Below are 25208 nucleotides of genomic sequence, written 5' to 3' on the forward strand. Positions count from 1 at the left end.
CTCAACCCAATCAGCATTTGCTGATTGGATTCCTTGTTCTTTTGCTGTGAGCGTTTTTGAGATCTTGATTTGTTCTGGATGTTAATTTTCTCTCGGATGAGTAGCTGGCCGAGATCCCGTGCTGTGGGCTGTCAGTTCACACTGTGGACTGTTTCCTTCACAACACCGACTCTTTTCCGCCCAGTCCTGTTTGTGACTGCCTGTTGCTGTTTCCTGAGACATTGGGCTCTGATTCAGAGAGTCATTGCCTGTGTCTGTCTCTTGAAGTGTTTTTCTTAGTAGTTTCACATTTCAGATCTTACGTTGGTCTCTGGTCTATTTTCATTCACTTTCGTGCAGGGTCACAGATGCACATATGTTCTCATTTTTTGGAATGTGGATGTTTTCCCACCATTGTTTGCTAAAGAATCTGCCTTTTCTTTAGCATGTATTTTGGGCACCTTGTGGAAAATCAGGTGGCTGTAGTCACAAGTGTTTATTTCTAGGGCCTCTGGTCTGTTCCAGTAGTTGGTATTTTTATTCCACTGTGATCCTGGTTTTGTTACTATGGTTCTCTAGTGTATTTTCCAATCCATATCATGCCTGCAGTGTTGATCTTTTCCCTCAGGATTGCATTGGGATCTCCCAGCTCTCTGCACTTCCACAGGAACTTTCTCGAGTAGTGTCAGGGATGTCGTTGGTGTTGGTAGGGATTGCATTAACTCCATAGATCTCTTTCCGTAATCTGGCCGTTTACACAGTGGCATATTGCCCATCTGAGAACCTAGGAGATCCCATTTTCTAGTAGCTTCAGTTTCTTTCTTCAGTGGTTTTTAATTGTCGCTGCAGAGGTCTCTCACTCACCTCTTTACCATGAATGGATTTCTTTCTCAGAAAGTGTGTTACCAGTGTTTAGAAACCTGCTGATTTTGCAGCCTGGTACAAACCGGGTGTGGACACACGCCTTTAACCCCTGTACACGGGAGGCAAAGGCAGGCAGGTCTGTGTGAGTCTGAAGCGCGTGGGTTCCACCTAGTCTTCTAGGCTCTGCTCCTCGAGAGCTATTGCTGTGCAGGGCCTGGCTTTTCTCCCCTTCCCCTTGTAAGGCCAGGCCTGTCTTTTGCCAGTTGTGCCCCAGAATGATGATGGGGATGGGGTGGGGGCTGAGGGCAGTGAGGATTATGTACCTCCAGTCCTCATGTTCATCCATCCAGTAAGCACTTCCTTGTGTATTTACCATTCGGCACCGTGTTAGGCATCACAACTATAGCTGTGACTTAGTCAAGACCCTTGGTGTCATGAAGTTTGCGGTTTTTTTGTGACAAGCTTGACCAAAACTCCAGGTGATGAGGGAGTGGTGGCGATGAGCAGGCAGCGGTGGTTCTGGAGATCCAGGCACCGAGGTGCTCGCTCTACAGAGATAGGGAACCCCAGGAAAAACCTCACAAAGGACTGCAGAATAAACACCGATTGCCGTCTTTGTAAATAGCAGGCAGCCTGAGTGTTCTGTGTACGCATGCTGATGCCCACAGAAGACAGTTCAGAGACAGTGTGGTGTCCTCATCTGAGGGCCGTGGTGTGGTGGGATTTTGTCACGAGCCTTTGGATTTCTTGTCCTAGGAATGGACACGCTCTGCTGGCGTTCATGTTCTCTCGACAGGAAAACAAGCTGAACCGCCAGCAGACCATGGAGCTTGGCCACCACATCCTGAAGGCGCACATTTTCAAGGTGAGGTGTGAGTGAATTCTGTGGCCTGAAGATTTTAGGCAGGCCTGTGGGCCCTTCATTCATTCCCTGGTGTGTCATTACTAATTGAAGGACTTGAGTTCCATGGCCTGTATCATGTCATACTGCCTGGTTCTCTGACCCTGCTTGCTTCTCAAAGGGAAGTTTGCTGTGTACCTCCTCCCCCTGGGTTTCCTGTCTAGGCAGGTCTGTCTAGAGTCATTATCAGGTTTGAAGTTTTGTTTCCTTACAAAGTACCAAGATACAGTGGTGAGAATATTCTCTATCAGGAGACGACACAGCACTGAGCTTGCCTCTTCTGATAATGCCACCAGCGCCAAGCAGTGGTGGCGCACGCCTTTAATCCCAGCACTCAGGAGGCAGAGGCAGGCGGATCTTTGTGAGTTCGAGGCCAGCCTGGTCTACAGAGTGAGTTCCAGGAAAGGCGCAAAGCTACACAGAGAAAACCCTGTCTCAAAAAATCAAACTAAACCAAACCAAAACAAAAAAATAAATAATGCCACCAGCCTTTACTGCCTAGACCCCTTTATTCATTAGGAGTTATAGATCCTTTATCACTTACTATCTTCTGATCTCCTTCTGCAGAAGGACGCTTTCTCCGAGTCTCTCTCCCTCTGTGCATATAGTTCACAGGACCCTGAGCTGTGCTCTCCGGCCAAGGGGTTCTTTTGTATAAGACACTGTACAGCATACCTCTGTTGGGCAGACTCTTTCAAACTGATGGGCAGCTGGGAGGAGGCACTCACAGGCGTCTCTTTGGTTCTTTCCAGGGCCTCAGTAAGAAGACTGGAGTCTCCTCAAGCCATCTGCAGGCTCTGTGGATCGGTTACAGCACAGAGGGGCTGTCTGCTGCCCTGGCCTCTCTCAGGAATCTCTATACTCCCAACGTGAAGGTGAGCCGCCTTCTGCAGGGGAACCTGGCCATTTCCTCCTCTACCAGTCCTGCCAGCTGAGGCTCCAGGGAGGGCAGGGGAGCTCCTGGTGATGTCTCCTCCACATGCTCATCACAGCCTTCTCCCTAGAGGGAGATAGGGTAGATGAACCCACTGTGTTAGCACACAGTGACCCTTTCAGAGAGGATGTGGTCAGGAGGTTCACAAAGGGAACCAAAGGTCAGAGAGCTTTGCAGGGAAACTGAATCTTTAGTGTCCCAAACTACCATAGCAACCCAGCTCTTCATGGGTCGTACGAAACTAAGCATTGATGACACAAAACAGTGGGTCACAGGAAGCTACCTGCAGGTTCCAGGGACACACACACTTCTGGCAATGGAAAGAGTAGTAGGTTGGGCGTACACTGAGCTGAGAACGTTTTTGCTCTGTGGTCAGTGGCTTTCCTATCATGCTGTTCTTGCTGTACTTTTGAAGATAGATTTTCCTCCCCCATGTGCAGATTGTATAACAGTCTTAGAATCAAAATCACACCTTAGGCCGGGTCTCTGGTTAAGGCCACACAGAAGAGTCCAGCCCCAGGTCCTGACATATCTTGCTGCTCAGACTCTGGGGTTCCTTCCCAGTGGACTGAGTCTTCATTGTAAGTCACTACGAAGTGATAATTGCACCTGCTCCATCTAAGTAAAGCCAAAGGAAACTCAACATGGTCCTCAGTGAAAGGGGAAGCGAGGCCTGACTCAGTTTTCAGGCACCTGGCATCCACTTCACCTCAAGAAAGGGGCTACACGCACCAGAAATGGAGACATGGGGAGCATTCCCAGGCCCTTTAGTGCCTCTTCTCCCGCCTCACTCACTGTACCCTCAGAATACTCCCCTTGGCCGTGGCTGTGGGGTCTGCACTGTGGAGCCTTCCCCATTGGTTTGAGGTGCTCTGCCCCCTTCCTGTCCCTGTTGAAGAGTGAGGTAATTCCATGCCAAGGACCGTGGGTGTCAGGGAGGATCTAGCTGTGGGTGAGCCTGTGTAGATGACCAGAGCCCTGCTGGCCAGTGTGTAGGACCTTGGTGTAGAGCAGAGTGTGGATACAGATGGTGTTTGCAATGATGAAAAATGCTACCTGTGTCCCAGTGACATCCCCGCTCCCTGCTGTAGGTCTTCAGCTTGACTCACCCCTTTCTGGGGACCTTCACACTGAAGTAGAATTGTGCTGCTGGGGACCACCTGCGTGTTCCTTCCCCCCCAGGCTCCTAGCTCTCAGTACTTCTGTCCTGACTGAGCCTTGCATGCAGGTTTTCACAAGTGGGTGGGCAGGAAGCCGGTTCTGTAATGCAGGGGAAGCAGTTCATACCGCTGTCCCTTGTCCCAGGTAACGCTGGCTTTCCAGATGGAGTTTTTCCAAAAGTGGATGGCTCTAAATTTAGCTGTCACAGAAAGATCGCTGTGTTGTGAATTTTTTTCCACTTAGATTTTATAAAAATTCGAGTTTAGGTTACTATCACATTGGTCATCTTTCTGACTGTAGCATCACAGCTTTTGACTTCTCCATAGAATTCATAAATTATAAAAGAAGAAAAGGAGGAGTCAGCTGCCAGTATCTGTTCACACTACTTTAACGAATGTATGGGCATAGACGTTAACTTCTGTAGGCTGTAAGTGTGGCGAGGAATGAATGGTAAATGTTAACCTCCCCTGAAGGTGGGTTTTAAAGACAGCGGATTACGAGGCTTCGCTCTCCAGGCTTTCCTCTTAAGGTACTGGCGAGTTTGCGATGTTCGTTTTGACTTTGTTTTCTAAATTCCCATGGTACCTACCTCTGTACCATCCCCAAATTCATGTAACTTGGCTCTGGAATCTTAAGTCCTTCCATTATCTTCCTGCTTTGTCTTTGATGAGGGAGAACAGGGTTTTCACAGAATATTGAACAAATTACAGTAATTTAAAATTATGCATGCAATTAAGGAACTGTTTTTAGAGAGTATTAACTGTTGTCATACAGGAATGAATGTCATTTTGAAAATAATTGCAGTTTGCCACTTTGGCAAATTAAAATGACTTGCTCTGAAAAGAGTGCTTGGTAATTTTGGAAGTGTGCTGGTGATTGCTAGCCCTGTAGCCTCCGTTACTGGGCCAGGGTCATGCCAGCCTGTCCCCGCATGGCCCACTGGGATCCTGCCCAGCTGCTTGTGTGCTCGAATGTTGTCTTTTGGCTGGTGCCAGCCCCCACATGTCGAGCATTTGGCTGCTGATGCTTTGCTGAAAGGAGAGAAGCCCGGGAAAGAGGCAGGGACTTGGCTGGGCTCAGGGAGTCAGTTGTACTCTGCATGACAATCTAGCAGGACACAGAATGGCCCCCGCTTCTGGAAGCCTCTAGTATACTGCTTTGCAGCTTGAGCTGGTTGGCACTTCTCCAGGCCCCCATGGTCAGTGGCGCTGCACAACCCTTCTGTCTTTCTCTAAGTTGCTAGGTGGTATTGCCACTTTCAAGTGTTAGCTAAAGAGAGCTCCTGCAGATGGGCAAGAATGCCTAGGATGAGTCATCTCATACCTTCCTGTGGGCCACACAGTATCTGCTGCAACCCTGCTCTTTGGCAGCAATTAGCTTTGTGCCCTGAGCTACCTTTGCCCTACCCACTCCCAGCCCCTGAGTCCTCACCTCCGAAATGGAGACCGCAAAACACCACCTCCCAGTGATCAGCAAGCTGGCAGGGAACACTCTTGGGAAAGTGCCTGGCATGTTCTGTGTGCCCAGGTGAGTTGTTTTTATTGCTGCTCCCTGTGGCTCTGGAAACTGTGACAACACCAGGGCTTCGGGCACCTGGGAACTTTGAGATGGTAGCTGTGAGTCATGTAAGGCCTTCCATCCTGCTGTTTTGTGCTGTGGTTCGTCTAGGTGGGTAGGAGATGGGCCTCCAGGGACCTCACTCTGAAGACAGCACAAGGTGATGGTAACAGTAGCTGCTAATATTTAGTACTTATGAAATACTGAGTGTAGTGCTAAGTCTATCTCCCTCCCTCCCTCCCTCCCTCCCTCTCTCCCTCCCTCCCTCCCTTCCTCCCTCCCCCCCTCTCCCTCTCCCTCTCCCTCTCTCTTTCTCCCCTCTGCTCACCCTCCTTCCTCTGATTCCCTCCCTCCATCTCCCTCCCTCTCCCTGGGGGAAGGTGTTGTTATTTTTGGCATTCACTTTGAATCTTTGCAGCCACCTAGGGAATGGGTGCTTTGGTTCCTGTTTTTCAGCTGGGAACGGAGGTTTGGGGTGCAGAAGGATGGAAGGACACCTGATTATCAGTCTACCATAGTGTGTCTGCAGGTGCGTCTGTCACCTGGTGTGTTTACAGCCCTGCTTGCCAAGTCCAGCCCCAGGCCCGGTAAAGTCAGAATCTCCAGCCTAGGGTCCAGGCACTGGAAATTTTGAAGCTCTGGGTGACTTCCAGTTTGCCACGTGGTTAAGAACGATGGGTAAAGAGCTACAGACTGGCGGAGTTTTAGGTGGTAAAAATGCACACAACAGTGCAGCAAAAAGGAAGTGTGTTTCAGCAAAGCTGATGAAGTGTGAATGGGTGAGAAGGCCTCTGCCCCTGAACACATACCCGCCAAGAGTCTTGTCAGGCCTGGCGGGGGTGGCGCACACCTTTAATCCCAGCACTCGGGAGGCAGAGCCAGGCGGATCTCTGTGAGTTTGAGGCCAGCCTGGTCTACAGAGCGAGATCTAGGATAGGTACCAAAACTACACAGAGAAACCCTGTTTCGGGTGTGTGTGTGTGTGTGTGTGTGTGTGTGTGTGTGTGTGTGTGTGTGTGTGTGTGTCTCGTCAGGTCTGCATCACAGGGCTGCATGCACTCCTGCACCAAGGTCGGCAAAGGGACCATGCTGAGCAGAATGGGGTGACACTGTTCATTCCCTAGAGGAACCTGGAACCCTGAAAACCTGAAGAACATTTTGAGTCACTTAATTCAGACCACTTACCCAGTCATCTTTCTCTCTCAGGCTCCTGTGTCTCAGGAAAGGGTGGGGCTGATGGGAACGTGGTAGTTAGCCAACAAAGTCATCATTCCTGCCTGTCCTGTGGTGGGCTCAGCAGTCTGTATTTATGTCCCTACGTCTTGTTCCAGATTTCTGATTTCTGAGGCCTCTATAAAACCCCAAGTAGTTCTTCAATATAATGCTGTTTTTTCCGTACTGATCATGGTTATTCAGAAGGAATTTTTTTCATTCTTGCTTTTATTTAAACTTAACAGTTTTAAAATACCTTTGAATTGTATTTGAGTCAGGTGGTGTTTTAGGGATATTGAACCTGTTTAACTGTTGTAGGAATCAGTCAACTTATTTGCTAGATTCTCACATTTCTGAGTGTCTTTTCCTCTGTGTGTTACACACACACACACACACACACACACACACACACACACACACACACCCCTCCTCTAAAGGCTCACTGGCTGGGAGGCTGGGTTTGTGTTGACCTAGGTCTGACTACACAATGATGATAGTCCTTCTGATGGGATAAACAGCTGGACAGATGGTCAGGTGGCCAGATGACCTGGTGGGGCCTCCTGACAAGTGTGTGACTTACCTTGTGGATAAGTATTGGTCCCAGTGATGAGAAAGGCCCTGTGCGTGTACGATCCCCGACTATGGAGGATCCTTTTCCTGCATCTCTTCTCTGTGCACTTCCGGTTTAGAACCAGTGTCCAGTGCAGTGAGCTAAGAATGCAAGAGCATGTGGAGGGGTAGAGAGGGCCCAGAGCAGGGTGGGGACTTCACTTTGGGGTTCTGTTGCTGGAGTAGAGACTCACGGGAAGCACTCTTTGCTGTCCGTGGAACTGAAAAGGCAAAGGCTGTAATGGGAGGGTCTGTTTAGTGTTGCTGGAGCCGGAGGATCTGCGGTGAGGCCATGGCCCTGGAGAGAATGTAAGAGAAAGTGGGGACCACCGCCCTGTGGAGTTCAACCTTCAGCAGCATGGAGAAGCCTTAACATTTCACACTTCAGGTTCTAACATGTCGAGATGCCGCCTTAGGCTGCGGTTTCCCCTCTGGAAGTATTAATCTCCTGTACCTACAGTTTGTAAATATTCTATCAGCTACTCCATGGACACATTACTAATTACCCAGAATTTTGATATGCCCGTCTCCTTCTGTAACTTTTAATGATCTACACATGTCTCTAGTCAAATAGATGACGTGGTCTCTGGGTTTTCAATCTGATGGTCAGCCCTGAGGACCTGCCAGGGCTTGGCACGGGGAGTGATGAGTGCAGGTTGGAGCTGTTGAAAGGGACCAATTGAAGAGATGCGTGAGCCATCTGACTAGGTGTGAAAGTGCATCATTTTTTCTCATAATCTGGAGATTTGAAGGAGATTAGTATAGTTAGAGATTTGCATCTGTTCAGTGATTTTTAATAAGTGTAGATCGAAACTTGCCCTGACGTCTGACAGGGGTTGTGTGTAGTAGTCTGTGCGAGCAGCAGAAGATATGCTGTTGGGGATGATCCTGAGGACACAGGGGCATTTCTGGGCTTTCCCTTTTCTTGTAGGATCATATTCTTGTCAAGAAAAGGGGCTATTCATGTTTTCTTCGGGCTTTATCTCATTGTTAAAGATTCCGCCCTTGATTATTATTTCCTTGTTAAAATGACAAATTTTCACTATTTAGTGGCTTGTCAAAGTGTAGCTCCTACACTAATAATCACTGTTAGCAGAAAAGCATGAAAAAAGTGCCAGCCAGGGCTGGAGAAATGGCCCCCAGGTTAAGAGCACTTGTTTCTCTGGCAAGTACCTAGGTTTGATTCCTAGCACCTATGTGGTGGCTCGTAACCATCCCTAACTCTGGTTATAGGGGATCTGATGCCCTCTTCTGTACTCTGTGGAGACTAGGCATGCACACAATGGCACAGATACACATGCAGGCAAAATATTAATACACATGAAGTCAAAGTAAATAAATCTTTTATAAAAAATGTGTTGTGCAGGGGATGAGGGAGGAGAGGGTACTGTGCACATCAAAGAAAATGTTATTTTCACTTGAGATGAACTAAAAATCCATAATAGAAAACTTAATATCTACCGGGCAGTGGTGGGGCACTTGTCTTTAATCCCAGCACTCCGGAGGCAGAGGCAGGATGAGTTCGAGGACAGCCTGGTCTACAGAGCAAGTTCCAGGACAGCCAGAGCCGTTACACAGAGAAACCCTGTGTAAAGCAAAAAAAAAAAAAAAAAAAAAAAAGAAAGAAAAAGGAAGAAAATTTAACATCTTAACCATTTTTAAGTCAGCTTTCACATTTAATGTTGTAAATCTCTAGAACTTTTCACCTAGTAGGTCTCTTTAGCCACTAAGCACTCTGATTTCCCCATTGTCCATGGCCTGGAAGCCATGCTCAGCTTGTGTCTGTGTTTGAGTACTTTGGGTCATCCTTTATCGCATCATAATGTAGCCTTTCTCTTTTTGCTTATTTAGCATATTTTATATTTGTCTCTGCTGGAGCATCCCCATAACTCCTTTCTAAGCCTGAATCTCTCCACTGTTGGCATGCACATCTCTCTCCATCCTTCAGCTGGTGGACCCTGGGGCTGCTTCCATGCCTTTGTGAATAATGTTGACGTGAACGTAGATGTGCACATTTCTTCAGGATTCTGCTTTCAGTCATTTTGGATATATCCCCAGAAGTAGCTCTGCTTCATCACACTGCAGTTCTGTTTTCCATTATTTAGATGAACTTGGACAGTTCCCTCCAGTGAAGATGTGCATTGTACACACACGCACATGCTCATGTATGCACGGACACTCAACACACTAATGCACGTGCAGTAGTGTACATGCACATATTTGCTGCTGCTGCATTTCAAACTTGAGATCTGTTAGAATGCAAACATTGCAGAGACTGCCCTTCTTCCCAGATGTTGTTAAGACTAACACATCTTGTTGCGTTGTCCAACAGGTGAGCCGGCTCCTGATTTTGGGAGGGGCCAACGTGAACTACAGGACGGAAGTGTTAAATAACGCCCCCATCCTGTGTGTCCAGTCTCACCTTGGCCACGAGGAAGTTGTTACTCTGCTTCTGGAATTTGGCGCCTCCCTAGATGGGGTGTCGGAGAATGGTATGAACGCACTCTGCTATGCAGCTGCTGCAGGCCACATGAAGCTGGTGTGTCTGCTGACCAAGAAAGGGTCAAGGGTAAGCAGCAGCCTTCTGGACGTGGAGGGTGACAGCAGGATGGCTGAGGGGGTGGGAAACATCTTCCTGTCATGACTAGGGTTGTTGGCCCCTGGGCCAGGCTTGGTGGATTTCAGTGAAGTGAGTTAAGAGATTTTATAGAATCGGTGTAGAAGGTCCGGGCATCTTGGTGGGAGCCCCAGGAGAGAGGCAGCGTGTGTGCCTGAGCTATTGGTCTGCTTGCACTTGGACCAGGCAGATCTCTGGCTACTGAATTTATTCTAGACTCTAACAGGGCGCCACAATTGTTTGGAAGATTATTCAGAAGTTTTTCTCGGTGTGTGTGTGTGTGTGTGTGTGTGTGTGTGTGTGTGTGTATGTGTGTCTGTGTCTATGTCTGTGTCTGTCTGTCTGTGGGCATCTGTGCACATGCACGCTGGTGCCATGCTGCACATGAGGAGTTCAGAAAACAGCACTGGAGGGAGTTGGTTCTCTCCTCCTACTGCGTGGGTCCTGGGAATTAAACTTGGCAGGAAGTTCCTTTCCCTGGTGAGCCGTCTTGCCAGCCCTGTTGGAAAGATTTTAAATGTTTACCTCACACCACCCCCAACTCTCCCTTCTTGTCCTATTTCATTTCATGATTCTTTTAAAACAACCCCGTGAGTTCTCTGCTTCTTAGACGTCACATGCTGGAGCTGTGGGAACTGCCTGAAATCATTTTTCCTTTTCCCACCTGGAACCCTGGGTTTTTCAGGCCCGCATTTCTCATCTGTCTGCGGAATCCCAGGAACTGTGCCATGACAGCGGTGTGAGCCTTCAGCCAGCCTTTGGCTATTACCGTGAGATAACTGCTGCTACCTGACACATTCGGGTGGAACTGCCAGGCTCCTAGATGAGTGAGGTGGACGCTAAGCTCAGCATAAGCCCCCTTTAGCTGCCAATGCGCACAGACCCATTGCACAGGCAGATGAGCCTGTTGAGTAACCATGGGAAGACCACTGCTAATAGTCTTTCGCCAGTTTAGTTAAGTTAGACTTCTAGTAGGTCCAGAAATGTTCTTTGCTTTGTTTGTTTGCTTTTCTTCAAAGTCCAACATTTGGGACATCTGAACCTCAGCTCCAGTTTTGGGGCGCATGCCTTACTGCTGTGTGGCACATGCCCCCCCCCCCCCCCCCCCCCCCCCCCCCGTCTAAGGATTCCAGCTGTCTCTCAGCTCTGCGCTGAGGCCAGTGGCGCCCCCTCTGTTACATCTGAAAGCTCGCAGGAAGAGGCTAGCTGTCATGTTGGGGACTCTTGTAGAGTTTCCCTGTGACGAGGCAGCAGAGCTGGGCCCTGGGCTCTTCTTCAGTCCTAGGACTCCCACATCTAGATAGGGAATGCAGGTGCCTGCCACCATCAGGCCCTTAGGAGGTGTGCAGCACTCATGCATTTCTTCTGACTAGCTGGCATCTCCCGGCTTTGTGACTTTGATTTATAAGCCGGCATGTCCCTGATCATCATTCCCCTTTCTGTCGTGCATCCTTTAGATCTGTGATCTCTAGAGCCTTCCCTTTCTTTGGCTCCCTGGTTCAGTGACCACAAGTCTCAGAGCAGCCTGAAATTACTTCATCTAAGTACCCCACTGGGAAGCATAGGACTTTGTCCGAGGGTTCAGTCTCTGAGCTCTGTGTAGTTTGCTGAGAGATGTGTGCGTGAGAAGACTCTCTTGTGGTTGCCAGTCCTGCAAAGGGAACCTGGGGCCTGGATGAGCATCCTTATCACAATGAAGGGAGTCAAAAGTCCAGTGCTGTCCAGAAAGACAAGTCGGAATGTGAACCCTTGTCCTTTTGAAGCAGTGTGAGTCTGCTGATAGCCTTTACAGGGCAGTCATGTTCTCAGAGCAGAGGGGATGCTCACCTGGTGCCCTGCTTCTGCTCCCCAGGTAGACCACTTGGATAAGAAGGGTCAGTGTGCACTCGTCCACAGCGCGCTGCGGGGTCACAGTGACATTCTCCAGTACCTGCTGAACTGTGAGTGGTCAGCAGGTCCTCCCCAGCCTGGCACGCTGAGGAAGAGCCAAGCCCTGCAGCAGGCACTGACAGCAGCCGCCAGCATGGGCCACAGCTCGGTGAGTGGGGCTCTGGGCTTGCTTCCTGAGGTAGGAGATGCTGTAGCCCAACATCAGTTGTCCGGTCACCACAGCCTTCTAAGTGGGGAGCTATGGCAACAAGAGGAATCGGAGGTTTCAGGAAGTAGCTGCTGACCTTGCTTAATGAAGGGCTTCTAGTGATACTCTAGCCTGCTGTGAGTGAGGCCCGTGGTCTCATGTGCGTGGGACAAGCAGAGCGCTTTCTTCCCACTCAGGAGCTCTGGTGGGTGTTCACTGTTTCTCTGGTTCTTCCTTTCTCTCCTCTACCCTGCTCTTTCCGCCCAGCCCCTTTGGTGCCTTCTTTTGTCCTTATAACCTTTAGAAAATAATCACATGGAACCCTAGTTAAAATCATTCTTGAGTGGGTGAAGAGTTTTTAAAAGGGGGGCTTGGGTGCGTCAAGCCTGGGAGCATGCCCATTGTTCGAATTTCCTGCACCAAAGGGGAGATTCAACACAGTTTCTTTCTGATGGATGTCACTAGCTTTAGGTTTGAAGATTTGAGTGACATCAGCTGGCCTGTGTCCCTGCTTTGGCTGTGGATATAGTGGCATTTGCTCCCACTTTGCTGTGTGTGTTCCCTCTCTTGGTTATCTTTAAGCAATTGGAGGTGCCAGTGTTTGGTAATATTCTTTCCCTCAAAATGACTGAAATTTGAATGCCAAGCTGGCTGGCTGATATCTGGCACTTATACACGATGGCGGATACACATATAAGCATGCATTGCTGGCTGGCGAACATTTGGCATGCCTAAACTACAGTGTTAAATACACATCTGAAAATGTAGCTGGTTTCCTATTTTATTTGTCTTGGTTTTTTAAAACAAGGCCTCACATAGTCTAGTTAGTGTAACTGTCTTTCTGCCCCTCCCTCCCAAGTGCTGGAATCACAGACGTGGGACACTGTGCTCTGCCTCCTCCTTCACCTGTCTGAATGAGTAGCTCCTACACGTCATCACGAGGAGGTCTGTGAGCACATGCACACCCACGCATGACACACATGCCCCCGTGTTTGGAAGCAGTCCTTCTCTTAACTCATGCCCACCACTTAGGAGCTGGCCTGGAGAACACGGAACAGAAACTACCTCTGCACAACCAATAACCATTTCAAGCAGAAAAGCACGATTTCTTAGCCAAAAGTCCCAAAGAGGATATTAATTTCCTCATGTCATCACAGCAAGTAGCCACACTCTCAGCGACTAAAACACAGCACACACTGAATCTTAAACCTCTGGAGGTCAGAAATCTAAATTCAAGGTGACAAGAACCAGGCTTCTCACTGAAGGCTGCAGGAGAGAGCCTTTCCTGGCTTTCGTAGCTTGTAAAAGCCACTGCCTTCCTTAGCTCAGACCTGCTTCTTCCATCTTCGGGGTACACGACCCTGCTGTGTGTCCCTATGCCTTCCTGCTCTGACCTAGATTCCCCCTGTCCCATCCTTACGGATGTTGTGGTTATACGAGGTTTGTGACAAACTGTATACCCAGACAGTTCCACATAATCACTCCATTTCAAGGTCTGTGATTTCCTCCCGCCATTCAAGGAGCACCCAGAGCTTCTGGGGATTAGGAGGAGACCCAGTCAGCAGACCGCAAACAATACAGATTGGGAGCTTGGAAAATGGCTTTGTCGTACTCTCCCGTCATTCAGGATGATGCTGGCTCTGGTCCAGGGCACAGCTACTTCATCTCTCCCCAAGAGCAAGCTTTCCTGCCTCTAGCTTGTGACCTGCTCTGCTCCTGGACGGGGAGATGCCCAGAAGGGAGAGGGACGGTGCTGTCAGAAGAAAAATCGTTTGGATAATACTAAAAGAAATTTTTTACTGTAACAAGTATCTATCACCTCGTTTTCCTTCCTTGTGAGGAAGGCACTAATGGTGATTTATGCAGAAGCTGCACTTTCTGTGATCTGCTGGGCCCTTTGTTGATTACGTTGGCATATTTGGGTCATGTCGGAATTCATTAGAATTCTGAGTACCTGGTAATCCCGAGCAGAGTTGCTGAAATGCACTGAGGTTGTTTTATTTTTTTTAATTCTCCAAGTGAAAGTGTGAATAGCCTACGAATTATGCTTGCAAATGGTTTTCATTCTATTTTCTCTACTTGTGCAGCACACGATAATAACGGTTAAAACACAACACTCTCCCCTTTGGTATATGGGCTATAATAAGCACCCATTGCTCCGAGAGCTCATTAAACCACCTTGCCACGTCTGACAGGTAGTCCAGTGCTTGCTGGGAATGGCAGAGGAACACGGAATCGAAGTCAATGGCACCGACACATTGTGGGGAGAAACAGGTAATTATGCTTCCACTGTTTGTATTCAGGGGCAGCTTGCGTGGTGTCTCGGCCCCGCTGGGGCCCGATTGTCTCAAGAATGACTGGTGATGCGTGTAGTCCTGTTTTTATTTTGTCACGAGACATTTGGAGCTTAAAGCCTTTTCAGATTGCCAGATGAGTAGTAAAACTTCCCTGGAAGCAATAAAAGCGACTCATTTTGAGTTAGAACAGCAATGACCACGCGCTTGAGAAACATCGGGTGGAAGTGCCTTAGTAGGGCATCGGGTTTGCACGTGTCCAGACCTACCTGATCCTCCTCTGATGCCTGCCAGAGGAGCCAGGCAGCGGTCCCATTGTCAAGGGAAGCCTGGGCGGCTCAGTAGGGAAGTAGTACTTGCTCTGCCTTGTGGAATGAGGGTAGAACTCAGGTCTCACAGCCCCATATAAACTACTGAATGCAGTCCATAGTCCCTCTCCGTTGGTCAGGGGAGGAGGGCTGAAGGTGGGAAGAGAGATCACTATTCAGATTAGTGAAGTTACTGCTGCTTTGAAAATTTCCATTCGACAGATGTAACCAAGATGCTTAGAATGCTTCCCGACTTGGTACGTGATGCATGTGATTGTCTTTTCTCTTGCACAGATCTGTTTCTAATGCTTCTAAGTTCTTTCCTAACAAAGCAGATGGTGGTGTGGAGAGTTTATTAGCTAGCTCACACATGGGAGAAGCCTCAGAGATTTTCCTGGTGGGAGCGCAGGCCTGCCCTTCAGAGCCACATGGCTCGCTCTGGGAAGCCACCATCAGCTGGTATCTCTTGCCGTGGACTGAAGGAGGAGTGAGGCATGGCGTGAGTTGTAGAGAAAGTGTAGGGCTCCAGATGGTGTGGATCGGTCCTGAATTTCTGTTCCCTCCCCATTGAGAGTCTGCCAGTCGGTTGATGTCTAAAGAGACACTTGAGAAATTAAAGAGTTCTCACTTAAAAACAACAACAACAAACCAGTCAGTCACATTTATTAACTCACAGTTTGTGAGAGTCGCAAGTCTAGGCTCAGCAGGGCTGGGTTTTCTGCTTCAGGCTCTTACCTGCCCATAATGTAGGCATTGGCTTGAGCTGTGCTCCCATCAGGGATTCATCCAGCTTCCAAGCGGCTGTTGATAGGACTGATCTCCTTGCAACTGTACATGAGTCTGGTGGAAAGCCACAGAATTGGTCAGCCCTTCTCTTATAAGGCCTTGTGGGCAATCTTCAGACTTCGTGACCTAGAAAGCAGTTCTAGTCATTAGTAAGGATTTGGATGAATTTAGTCAGCCGAGGGGTTTTTGATTTGGGCGTTTTCCTTTATTTTTTGAGAAGTTCGTACAACATCTTGATCATATTCTCCTTCCCAGTTCTTTTCCACAACCCTTCCTCACCCAACTTCATGCTTACTCTTTCTCTCAAAAAACAAAAGCAAAACAAAAGTGTGCTCATGAGTGCAGTCTCTCTCTCTCTCTCTCTCTCTCTCTCTCTCTCTCTCTCTCTCTCTCTCTCTCTCACACACACACACACACACACACACACACACACAAAACCATGGAGTCCCTTTTGCTTTGGCCAACTGCTCCTGAGCATGCGCCCTGCCCTGGAGCGTGGGTTGGTATACTCAGTGTCATTCCATTGAAGAAACTGATTTTCCCTCTTCCAGCAACTATCAGTTGCAAATAGCTTCTTGGCTAGGGGTAGGCATTTGTGCCCAACACTCTGACTCGGGGAGTCTCTTAAGTGGGGCTTGGGGTCAGGCTCAGCGTGGTTCTTGTCCCAGGACCCAGTAGTTGGTGGGTTAGCTGAAGTTCTGGTTGGAACTCTGGGCTCAGACTCCAAGCAGTCCCAGATCTTTGAAGTTGGAGGGGTGGATCGTAGGATAGAAGTTGGGGAAGGGAAGTGACCTGTTCTTGTCGATGGAGACAGACTTGGCTGGCCTGGAATTCACTATGACAACCAAATTAGCCTCTAGCTAGTGGCCATCTTACTGCCACACCTTTCTTAGAGTTAGGATTATAGGGGTGCACCACCGTGCCCAGCACCAAGAGTTTTATTGAGATAGTTTTACATTTTAACATTCAAAGTAAGAAAAGGCAAAATCGGCTTGTCTGTCGGGCTTAGGGGACCACTGCACCTCTCTATGGATCGTGTGCCGATAAAACCACGGCGCCATTGCCGACATTTCCTTCGTCCCTGATAACCACTGTCTGCCCCAAACCTTCCTGCCTTCCACAGCTGTACATGTCAAGGGAACAGCCTGAAACCTCGTAAGGCGTGGTTTAGATGTGAGAACATCAGCAGCTACCCGTGCTGTCTGGAAGCCAAGGTCCCTGTTTTTATTTGGCTGTGGGTTCTACTGCCCGACTCCAAATGTGGGGATGAGAGATGCATGAGGGAGCAGGCGTCATTGTGACTTCCTGCAGTGACGGTGATTGCAGGCGCCTCAGCCTGTGGGCCGTGCTCTCCAGCCTGGCCGGTCTTCAGTACGGTGGGGTGGACTCCACATGCCGTTCGGTTGGTCCTCCCCACTGTGGGCGTCCTCAGCGGTGAAGGTGGTTACTTGGTCAGTGGTTTGCTTGGTCCTCATTCCTGAGTGTTCTCAATAGTGCTTTGTGTCCAAAACATCCCAGAGTGTCTTGGCCACAGCACAGGCCAGTATCCCGAGAGTGGCTCCTGTGTAGGGTGTGGGAAGGTGGAGGAACAGCTAGGTTCTTTGTGTGGAGAATACACTCATTATTTCTCCTGGAACCTCGTATCTATTTACAAGTCTGCTCAGTGTAGATGCAGTCATAAACAACTTGGCTTCAAGATGTTGGCGGGCTTGTAAGGGTGGTTTCCACGTCTGTTTCAGGCTCACCCGCCCGTCCTTGAAGGGTGCACTGTTTTCTCCTCAGTGTCTCTACCCTGTTTGGTGTTCAGTGTCTGCTCTCCCAGTCGTGAGGTGCTCAGAGGTGGGCGCCAGCTCCTATACAAAGTCCTTCCCTACTGTCCTGTCAGGACAGACTTTTGCCGGCTCCGTGTACCTTCTTGTTCACAGGGTCCCAGTGTGGGCATCACGGCCCCTCCTGGTTGTCTGAAGTGATAACTGCTCTCAGCCAGTGAGAGGAGATACCTCATGCGGTGGGGTAGTCGGGAGGAGGCATGGTCCTGTGCCGTTCTTTCTCACTGGAGCATCGCACCTCACTGCTGAAAGTCCACACACGTCATCATGAAGGAGCTGGCTTAGCAGGGCGAGAACTTCATTACAGATTCTAAAGACATTCGTCGACAACCGTGTTTAGTCTGAGCACTGCAGGGAACCCACAGGTTTTACAAAACTCTAAGTGCCTGCTGATTTGGGGGAGCAGAGGGCTTTGCTTAGAAAAATCTTCCCTTTCATGAGGCTGTGCTTCTTGTCTGTCCAGTGTTTAGAGACAAGCCCTTCAAAGTGAGTTCTGTATTTGAGATAGCTCGGAGATACTGCCTCCCCCGCTTCTCTTCCTCCTCCTCCTCCTCCTCCTCCTCCTCCTCCTCCTCCTCCTCCTCCTCCTCCTCCTCCATCTCCATGGAGAATAAGGAGTGTGGCCTGTGAACAGAAACTGCATCGCCCTTGAGGCTGCCGCTCTGTGACACCCACAGACTGTCAGGCAGCGGCGGTCCCACAGTTTCTGGGCAGCCCGAAACATGGCACGAGCCCGTCAGATGCCTGGGTTATCTGTCTCAGCATTCCACAGCCATGACCAGTCAGTCAGTCCTGGCTCCCACAGAGTCCCGACTGAAGTGAGTTACTATTTCCATGTCAGTGTTTGATGTGACTCAGCCTAAGCCGAATGACCAGGGACTCTTTACCGATGACCTCATGCTGTGCTGTGGGAATTGACATACCGTGTTTCCAAACTCTGTCCAATGTGAGTCTGCACTGTGCGTCTGGCTGTTTAGCCTCCCTCTTGGGCCCTGTTTTTCCAGCCTGTTCCTGAGAGCAAAGGCTTCCTCCCCACAGGTCTCATCAACCTCATTTTGCAGCTCCCTCCTCAGGACAGTTGAGCTGTTCTATGAGGAGATGCTGTGGTCCACACACTGTGAGCTTCCCCAGGGCTGGAATTCCTGTGTTTCTTGCTCCCAGGTGATACCTGGCCTAGTGCTGTCCTGAGGAGTTTCCGTAGGGTAGGGGTGTTCCCACTTGTGCTATCAGTGACACACCTACTGTGGCTGCTGAGCAGAGGAGTGGCCGGTGTTGGTCTAATCAAGGGCTCGCCATGTGGGTATTGACCAAGTGGGAAGAGTGAAAGGAAAAACTCTTACAGCCTTAAGGCATGGGATATTCATTTTATAGAATTATTGGGGGAAATGTTTGGTGGATAGGGGCAAGACAAGGAGCCAGTGGTGTGGTTTTGTTTGGTGGTAGTCCTGTCCTGTCTGCCTTGTTGGATTCACAGATGAGCGCTTGTGTGTGTGTGTGTGTGTGTGTGTGTGTGTGTGTGTGTGTGTGAGAGAGAGAGAGAGAGAGAGAGAGAGAGACAGACAGACAGACAGACAGAGAGAGAGAGACAGAGACAGAGAGAGACAGAGAGCACAAATGTGTTTGGCCTGCCAGCTAATAGGTGTATTACTTCCTGGTGCAGTGTGGGCGTGCCTCCTGCTCTCTCTCCTCCTCCTGGTATCTATAACATCTCCCTCTCCTGGGCCCTTACCTGTTCTCCAGCAAGCTTCTGTGTACTGACTTGGTTGCTTCCTCAGAGGCCCTTTGCCTGGGCTTTGAGAATACAGGATGTTAGCTGCCCCTGAGGGCCGTCCTTTTCCTAATTTTGAAAGGGGTGTCCCAGCAGGTCCCATCAGAGTTAGTTATGACTGACTGAGATACTTTGTGTAAAGTGCCAAGTCTTTTGTTTTGAGTCTGTGATGTTTGTGTTGGTGAACTCTTGCAAAGGAGTTTGGTCATCGTTATTAATTGGCTCCCATTGCCAAAGCTGCTAAATAAAGATGCTTGATTTGCTGCTGTTCCTAAGGTGAGCCAGGTTTGCTCCTCTGTAAGCGGAGTGGGAGCTTTGGGCTGTGGTGTGTGTGCACGCACACCACGTTTCCTAGTTGGGTTGAAGTGCCAGTCCCACTTCACTGTTGGCTGTTTCTGGGTGGGACCTGGCCAACTCTGTCCCCAGTGCCCTGTCAGATGGCTGCTGTGTCCACAGGCCTCCAGTTGTAGGGCAGGATGTGTGCATATACCTGTCTCCACACTGGATCACAGAGCTGGGAAAGGGTGTTTCCTCCTTTGTGACTCAAGTGTTCCCTTGTCTGTAGGAACCCACTTTCCTTTCTGTTCTGTGGCCTTGGAAACCTGGGTTTATCCATAGCTGCCTCAGAACACAAACAACTGAGTGCCTTATTATATTACTTTAAAAATGACTACTCTTTTTTTTTTTTTTTTGGTTTTTCGAGACAGATTTTCTCTGTGCAGCTTTGCGCCTTTCCTGGAACTCACTCTGTAGCCCAGGCTGGCCTCAAACTCACAGAGATCCACCTGCCTCTGCCTTTCCGAGTGGTGGGATTAAAGGCCTGCGCCACCACTGCCTAGCTGTGACTACTTGTTCATTTGAATTTTATCTTTGGTTTTTAGGTGGGTTGGGGGTGGGGCTTTTAGTAAGAATTTATATCTTAAGCTTGCTGGGTTCAGTTTGGTCCTCACACATGCAAGGTGTGTGTGTGTGTGTGTGTGTGTGTGTGTGTGTGTGTATGTTTATATATTGTATGTGTATTTATACATTGCATGTATAGATATAAATATGTGTGTATATATTTTTACATATATACATGTATATATGCCTGCAAAAATGTGTGTATACATATATATGTACATACATATATACGTATGTGTGTATACACACATGCACACACATATCCCTTAATTAAAATGCTTGGTGCCAAAAATTTGGTTTTGTGGATTTTCCAGAGTGTGGGATATTTGCATAATTGGTGATGTTCAAAGATCTAGAACTGTTTTTGAAAAGTTTCATGTTTTAGATTTAAGGATTTGGAACACTCACCCTTTATGCACTCCCCTTAGCGCACAGGCCAAGTGAGAGACAGGGAGAAAAGCGCTTGCCCAATACTTTCTGGGGGTCTATGGAGAATGTGTGTGACACTAACCAAGATATGTGACACTCCCCTCCTTTTCACTGACACCCAGTGTGATGTCCCGCACATGACTCTGTCCAGCTCAGCTGTAAGGGAGAGAAGGGCAGACCGTGAGACATGTCTCCAGGCCCTTAATGGAACGAAGCATGCCTTCGGTGTCTTGGCAGGTAGCTGGATCTATCCGAAGTGTGAACATTCTCAGCATGCTTTAGGAGTGACAGCTGTTCAAAGCTCTGGTCCTCAGACAGGTTTTTAGAGGAGCAAAGCACATATGAAATAGGATTAGAGTCATCTGTACTTTAGGAAATTGTGTTTAGGTTAAATTTATGTTTCGTACAGCACACATTATTCCCAAGGCCTATTTGGAATAATATCAGAATAGGGGCCAAAGGGAGGCAGGACTCAGATCCAGTCACAGCTCGGATGGGCATGCTATGCAGTGGTACCAGTGTGTTCTAAGATGTACTGCCCTTCTGGCCTCAGGAGCCCCATGGCCAGAGTGAAAAGGGAACACAGCCATGGCAGACTGTTCTTCTCGTCCATGGGAGGAAGCGGGCAGCCCTTCAGGAGCACAGAATTGTTGTTGCGGTCTTCTCCTTCAAAAGACACCCACAAGAAGTTGTTTGGTGAATTCGGTGTCTTTAGAGCTGACTTCCCAGAGGCAACAGAGGAGGAGTCAGGAACTCAGATGGCAGCCAGGCTTCCACTTCTGCATGGCCTTGGGCAAGCCAGTGAACTTTTCTGGGCCTTTCTTTGCTCATTGGCAATAGACAAGACTAGCACTTGCCCCCCAGGCGTTGCTTGTGTATGAAGTGGATTCATGGATATGCAAAGCCATGAAGCATTGCATAGAAAGCTCTCACACATGGCATAGTGTTGTTAAAATGGTTAGTGGAGCTGGAGGGAAGAAATTCAGTATATGTATATATGTATGTATATATGTGTGTGTGTGTATATATATATATATTATATATATAAATCTATACCTTAGTAATACTAATTTATCGTAACTCTAGCTGCATATACTAGCTCTCGAATATCTGTTAGCTTCTGAGTCCAGCAGAACACCTCAGTCAGGTTCTATTTAATCTCTATAAGCACACTTAGAGGAGATCACTTTTTTGTTTGTTTGGTTGGTTGGTTTTTTTTCTTTTTGTTTGCTTTTGTTTTTGTTTTTCAAGATAGAGTTTTTCAGTATAGCTTTGGTGCCTGCCCTGGATCTTGCTCTGTAGACCAGGCTGGCCTCGAACTCACAGAGATCCGTCTGGCTCTGCCTCTCCAGTGCTGGGATTAAAGGTGTGTGCCACGGCCGCCCAGCTGAGAGAGATCACTTTTAAGTGCACTTTCATAAGGCTGAAGGAACTGAGCTAACAGAAAGTTGTACCTCTTACCCTAAGTCACAAAATGAATCCCTGTGGAAGCCAGGAATTTTACCTGGCCGATAGATTAACCTGGATCATGCTCTCAAACCAAACAGAAAGCCCTTGGCTCGGGAGGTGGTTCAGTGAGTAAAGAGCTTGCTGTTTAAGTACAGGACCCAAGTTTGGATCCTGAGCACTGCTGGAGAAGCTGGGCACGGTGGCATGCACCTGTAACCCCACCTACTGCTTGCAGATCTGGGGGGTGGGGTGGGTTCTGGAGGCTTCCTGGGAGGCCATTCTCACCAGAATGGTAAGCTCCTGGTTCACTGAGAGGCCCTGTCTCAAAAAGTGAGAGCAATAGAGGTCAATACATTTGATGTTGACCTCTTGACCTCCATGTATATTCGCACAGGCAAACACACAGACGCACGTATGTGTGTGTGTGTACACACATGCACACATGGGGAGCAGTGGCTAATAAAACTAAAACTTCCATGTACTCGGCAGTTAGTTTTGAGACACAGCCTTCACTGGTACACAGTCTCATTTCCCTTAACCTACCAAATGAGTGGCCCTCACTGTAATTCTTGCCCCTACAAATGGCTGTGGATTATGGAAGACTTGAAAAATCAAAACGCAGAAGAGACACTGAGCTGCTTTCTTCAGAATTTGTTCACTTACTTTTATTTGTGTGTGTTGTGAGCAGCATCAGCCTGTTCAGGGAGGAAGCTTGGGGCAGAGCTGGCTTCATTCATAAGGGCAAGGGCAGAGCGCTCCCTGGAGGGACCTCCTGGGGCTGTGCTGGGGACGCGCTTCCTTCCCCAGGGCCTAGAGCGCTGGCTTATGATGCAAGCGCAGGATTTTTTATTTTAATCTTTGTTTTCATCTCATCCTTTAAGTTGGTGGAGATGAGCTGAGATATGAGCCCCAGCTTTGTAGAGATGAATTTATAGATCTTGGAGAGTCCGTTTTGTGTCTTTTTCTGTTTTGTGTGAGAACCCTGGCCTCCTCAAGGATGGACAAAAATGCCTAAGAAATAAGCTAGGAAAGTCATAGCCCTGTTCTGGGACAATTGCAAAGACATGTTGCCTTGCCTTTGGGTGAAGGCACCACACACACACACACACACACACACACACACACACACACACACGGGTAATTTCTAGTTTCATTTTACCTTTTAGATTGGTAGTTCTCAATCTGTGGGTCACAACCCTTGGTGTCAAGCCACGCTTTCACAGGGCTCTCCTAAGTCCATCAGAAAACACAGATATTTACATTATGAATCATAACAGTAGCAGAATTGTAGTTCTGAAGTAGCAACAGAATAATTTTATGGTTGGGGTCACCACAGCATGCGGAAATGTATTAAAGGGTCTCAGCATTAGGAAGGTTGAGAAGCGCTACTGTTGATAAAATAGCAAAGAAATCTCCAACCCTTCCTTATAGCCTTTGCTTTGGTCCTGTGCTTTACTGTGCATGCTGTGTGGCCACTGTGCCCTGACCAAGTGCCAGGCATCACCATCCCTGTCACATCTCCTGGTTTCTCCCTCAGCCACAATGAGGTGACTTCTCTGAGAACCGTGCTGCTTACTTTTAACATTAGTACTTCCATTTTTTTTTTAAATTTTTATAAAAACGGGAAAGGCCAGTATCACATGGAAATAAATTGCACACATGAACACACACATATAAACAAAACCGAGCTGTTCTGCTCATGGTGACCTTGGAGTGGGAGGAAGTGTGTAGAGCAGAGGCAGACTCTTGCTTAAGAGCCGTGGCTGCCTATGAAGGTCAGTTTGGATTCTCCACATGTAGTGTGTGGAAGATGGTCATCTGGTACGGAGGTGTGGTCTCTGTCACCGTCTCTCCAAGTCCCCGGGTCAGGTCCAGGAAGCAGAGGAGGGGAGTGAGCATCCCTGACTTGATCCTCAAGCTGAGCCACCTTGGGCCGAGTCAGTGACACACCCTTGTGTGTTTGAGTGACAGGTCGGTCTGTTGTAACATTTTAGAAACAGCCCTGTTGATGCAATGACTCTGTTCCCAGCAAGTTGGCAGTTAAGGGTGGTTTCTTTTTTGTTTTTTGTTTTTTTAAATTAAATCTTTGCCCAGAGAACTTCAGTATGTAAAAGATTCTGCCAAATGATCCATTTTATGGTGCAAGGAAGTGTTTCTCAGGGATGTTTTCAGTAAGCTCAGATGGTTGAGTGTCAGTCAAGTTTTTCTTAAAATGAACATCTGCCATGACGAGTCTACTCATGCTCAGAAGACAGCGCTGCTGAGGTGAAATTATTCAAGATTGTCAGGGTAGGGAATGTGCTTTTTTTTTTTTTTTTCCACAATTGAATTACACAGATGATGTCTTGTTAAGGGTTTGCCAAGTAAAAAAAAGCACTTGTGTCTGACGTGCTTCAGTGCTGTGTGCTCACCCAGACCGGGGGCTTCCCTGTCATGTGTCTTTGTATTTTGTTGGCGGAAGAGAAAGCATCAATGCCCTCCTCTCCCACCCTGGTCTGGTGTCTTTCATGCCCCAGCCTCCACTCCTTTCTTGTCTGGTCCAGCTGAGTTCACTGACCCTCATTAGAGCTGGGGCCGAGGTTGGCTGTCTCAGCAGGATGGTTGGAATTCCTGAGCAGAGCTGTTTGGAGTTTGTTTGGAGTACCCTCCATGCTTCCGAATATGGGAATATGGTATCCCGAAGTCCTTGAGGCTGCTGAAACTTGAGATGCATCCTCGCCTGGGGAGTTTGTATGAGGAAGCTAAAAATACTCACTCTGGGTAGAAGAGGAAAGCTGTGTCCTGTTGTCTGTCATCAGTAGTGTCTCCTTAGGATTCCTGTAGAAAACCTGATCTGGTGTGAGCCTGAGCAAAGTGGACCTGTGCTGACAGGTTCCTAATCCACCCCCCCACACTTGAAGAACTGAAATCATAAGCACACAGCAGATCGGGCTGTGGGGAAAGAAGGTGGAGTCCAACCCTGTCGCCAGGCCTGGCAGGGCACGCATGTCAGCCTGTCAGCTGCTCCGACTTCCGGCCTCTCTGCCAGCTGGTGAAACACACAGATCCTATTTTTAGCTCAGGGCTGTCTGATGTGTTACTGTTGAAAGACATCAGTAGCAGCTGCAGCATACATCGTGATTTAAAGGTCCCGGTTCTCACAGGGATGAAGCTTCTTCACAAAATGAAAGACGGCAGCTTTTTGTAGGCGGACCACTCGGGTCTCATTCAATGCAAGGCTGGCTCACTCCTTTCCACGGAGTTCTATGTCTCTGTGTGCAAACACATGTGTGCGTCCCCGTGTGCCTTTTGGTCCCTTTCTCCTCCTAGTTGGTACAGCCAGGGAAACAGGAGGAGGGTCCCTGAGTGAAGGAAAATTCCAGAGCAGCAGCTGGCACCAGGATCCTTCACGGTCCACTTGCAGAGATTCTGTTCAGATCAGTTCAGATAATGTATATTATAGGCGGAAAAAAAAAAAGGTAGAATTTTTACACCCTTCATAACTCTTAGGGTGGGGACAGACCCCTCTAACAACAGATGTGGTAACAGGAGCAG

General features: G+C 48.5%; 1 protein-coding gene across 1 annotated transcript in view; it reads left to right on the top strand.

Annotated features, from left to right (window-relative positions):
• The window catches only part of Tanc1 (tetratricopeptide repeat, ankyrin repeat and coiled-coil containing 1), a 191404-nt gene that overhangs the window by 149066 nt on the left and 17130 nt on the right, over positions 1 to 25208 (top strand). Inside the window, exons 14-18 of the mRNA XM_059260505.1 lie at positions 1600 to 1708; positions 2497 to 2619; positions 9550 to 9786; positions 11687 to 11872; positions 14107 to 14185. Coding sequence (XP_059116488.1) covers positions 1600 to 1708; positions 2497 to 2619; positions 9550 to 9786; positions 11687 to 11872; positions 14107 to 14185 — 734 coding nt within the window. The remainder of the gene's footprint in view (positions 1 to 1599; positions 1709 to 2496; positions 2620 to 9549; positions 9787 to 11686; positions 11873 to 14106; positions 14186 to 25208) is intronic.

Source organism: Peromyscus eremicus, chromosome 4 (genome assembly GCF_949786415.1).
Source record: "Peromyscus eremicus chromosome 4, PerEre_H2_v1, whole genome shotgun sequence".
Taxonomy (NCBI): Eukaryota; Metazoa; Chordata; class Mammalia; order Rodentia; family Cricetidae; genus Peromyscus; species Peromyscus eremicus.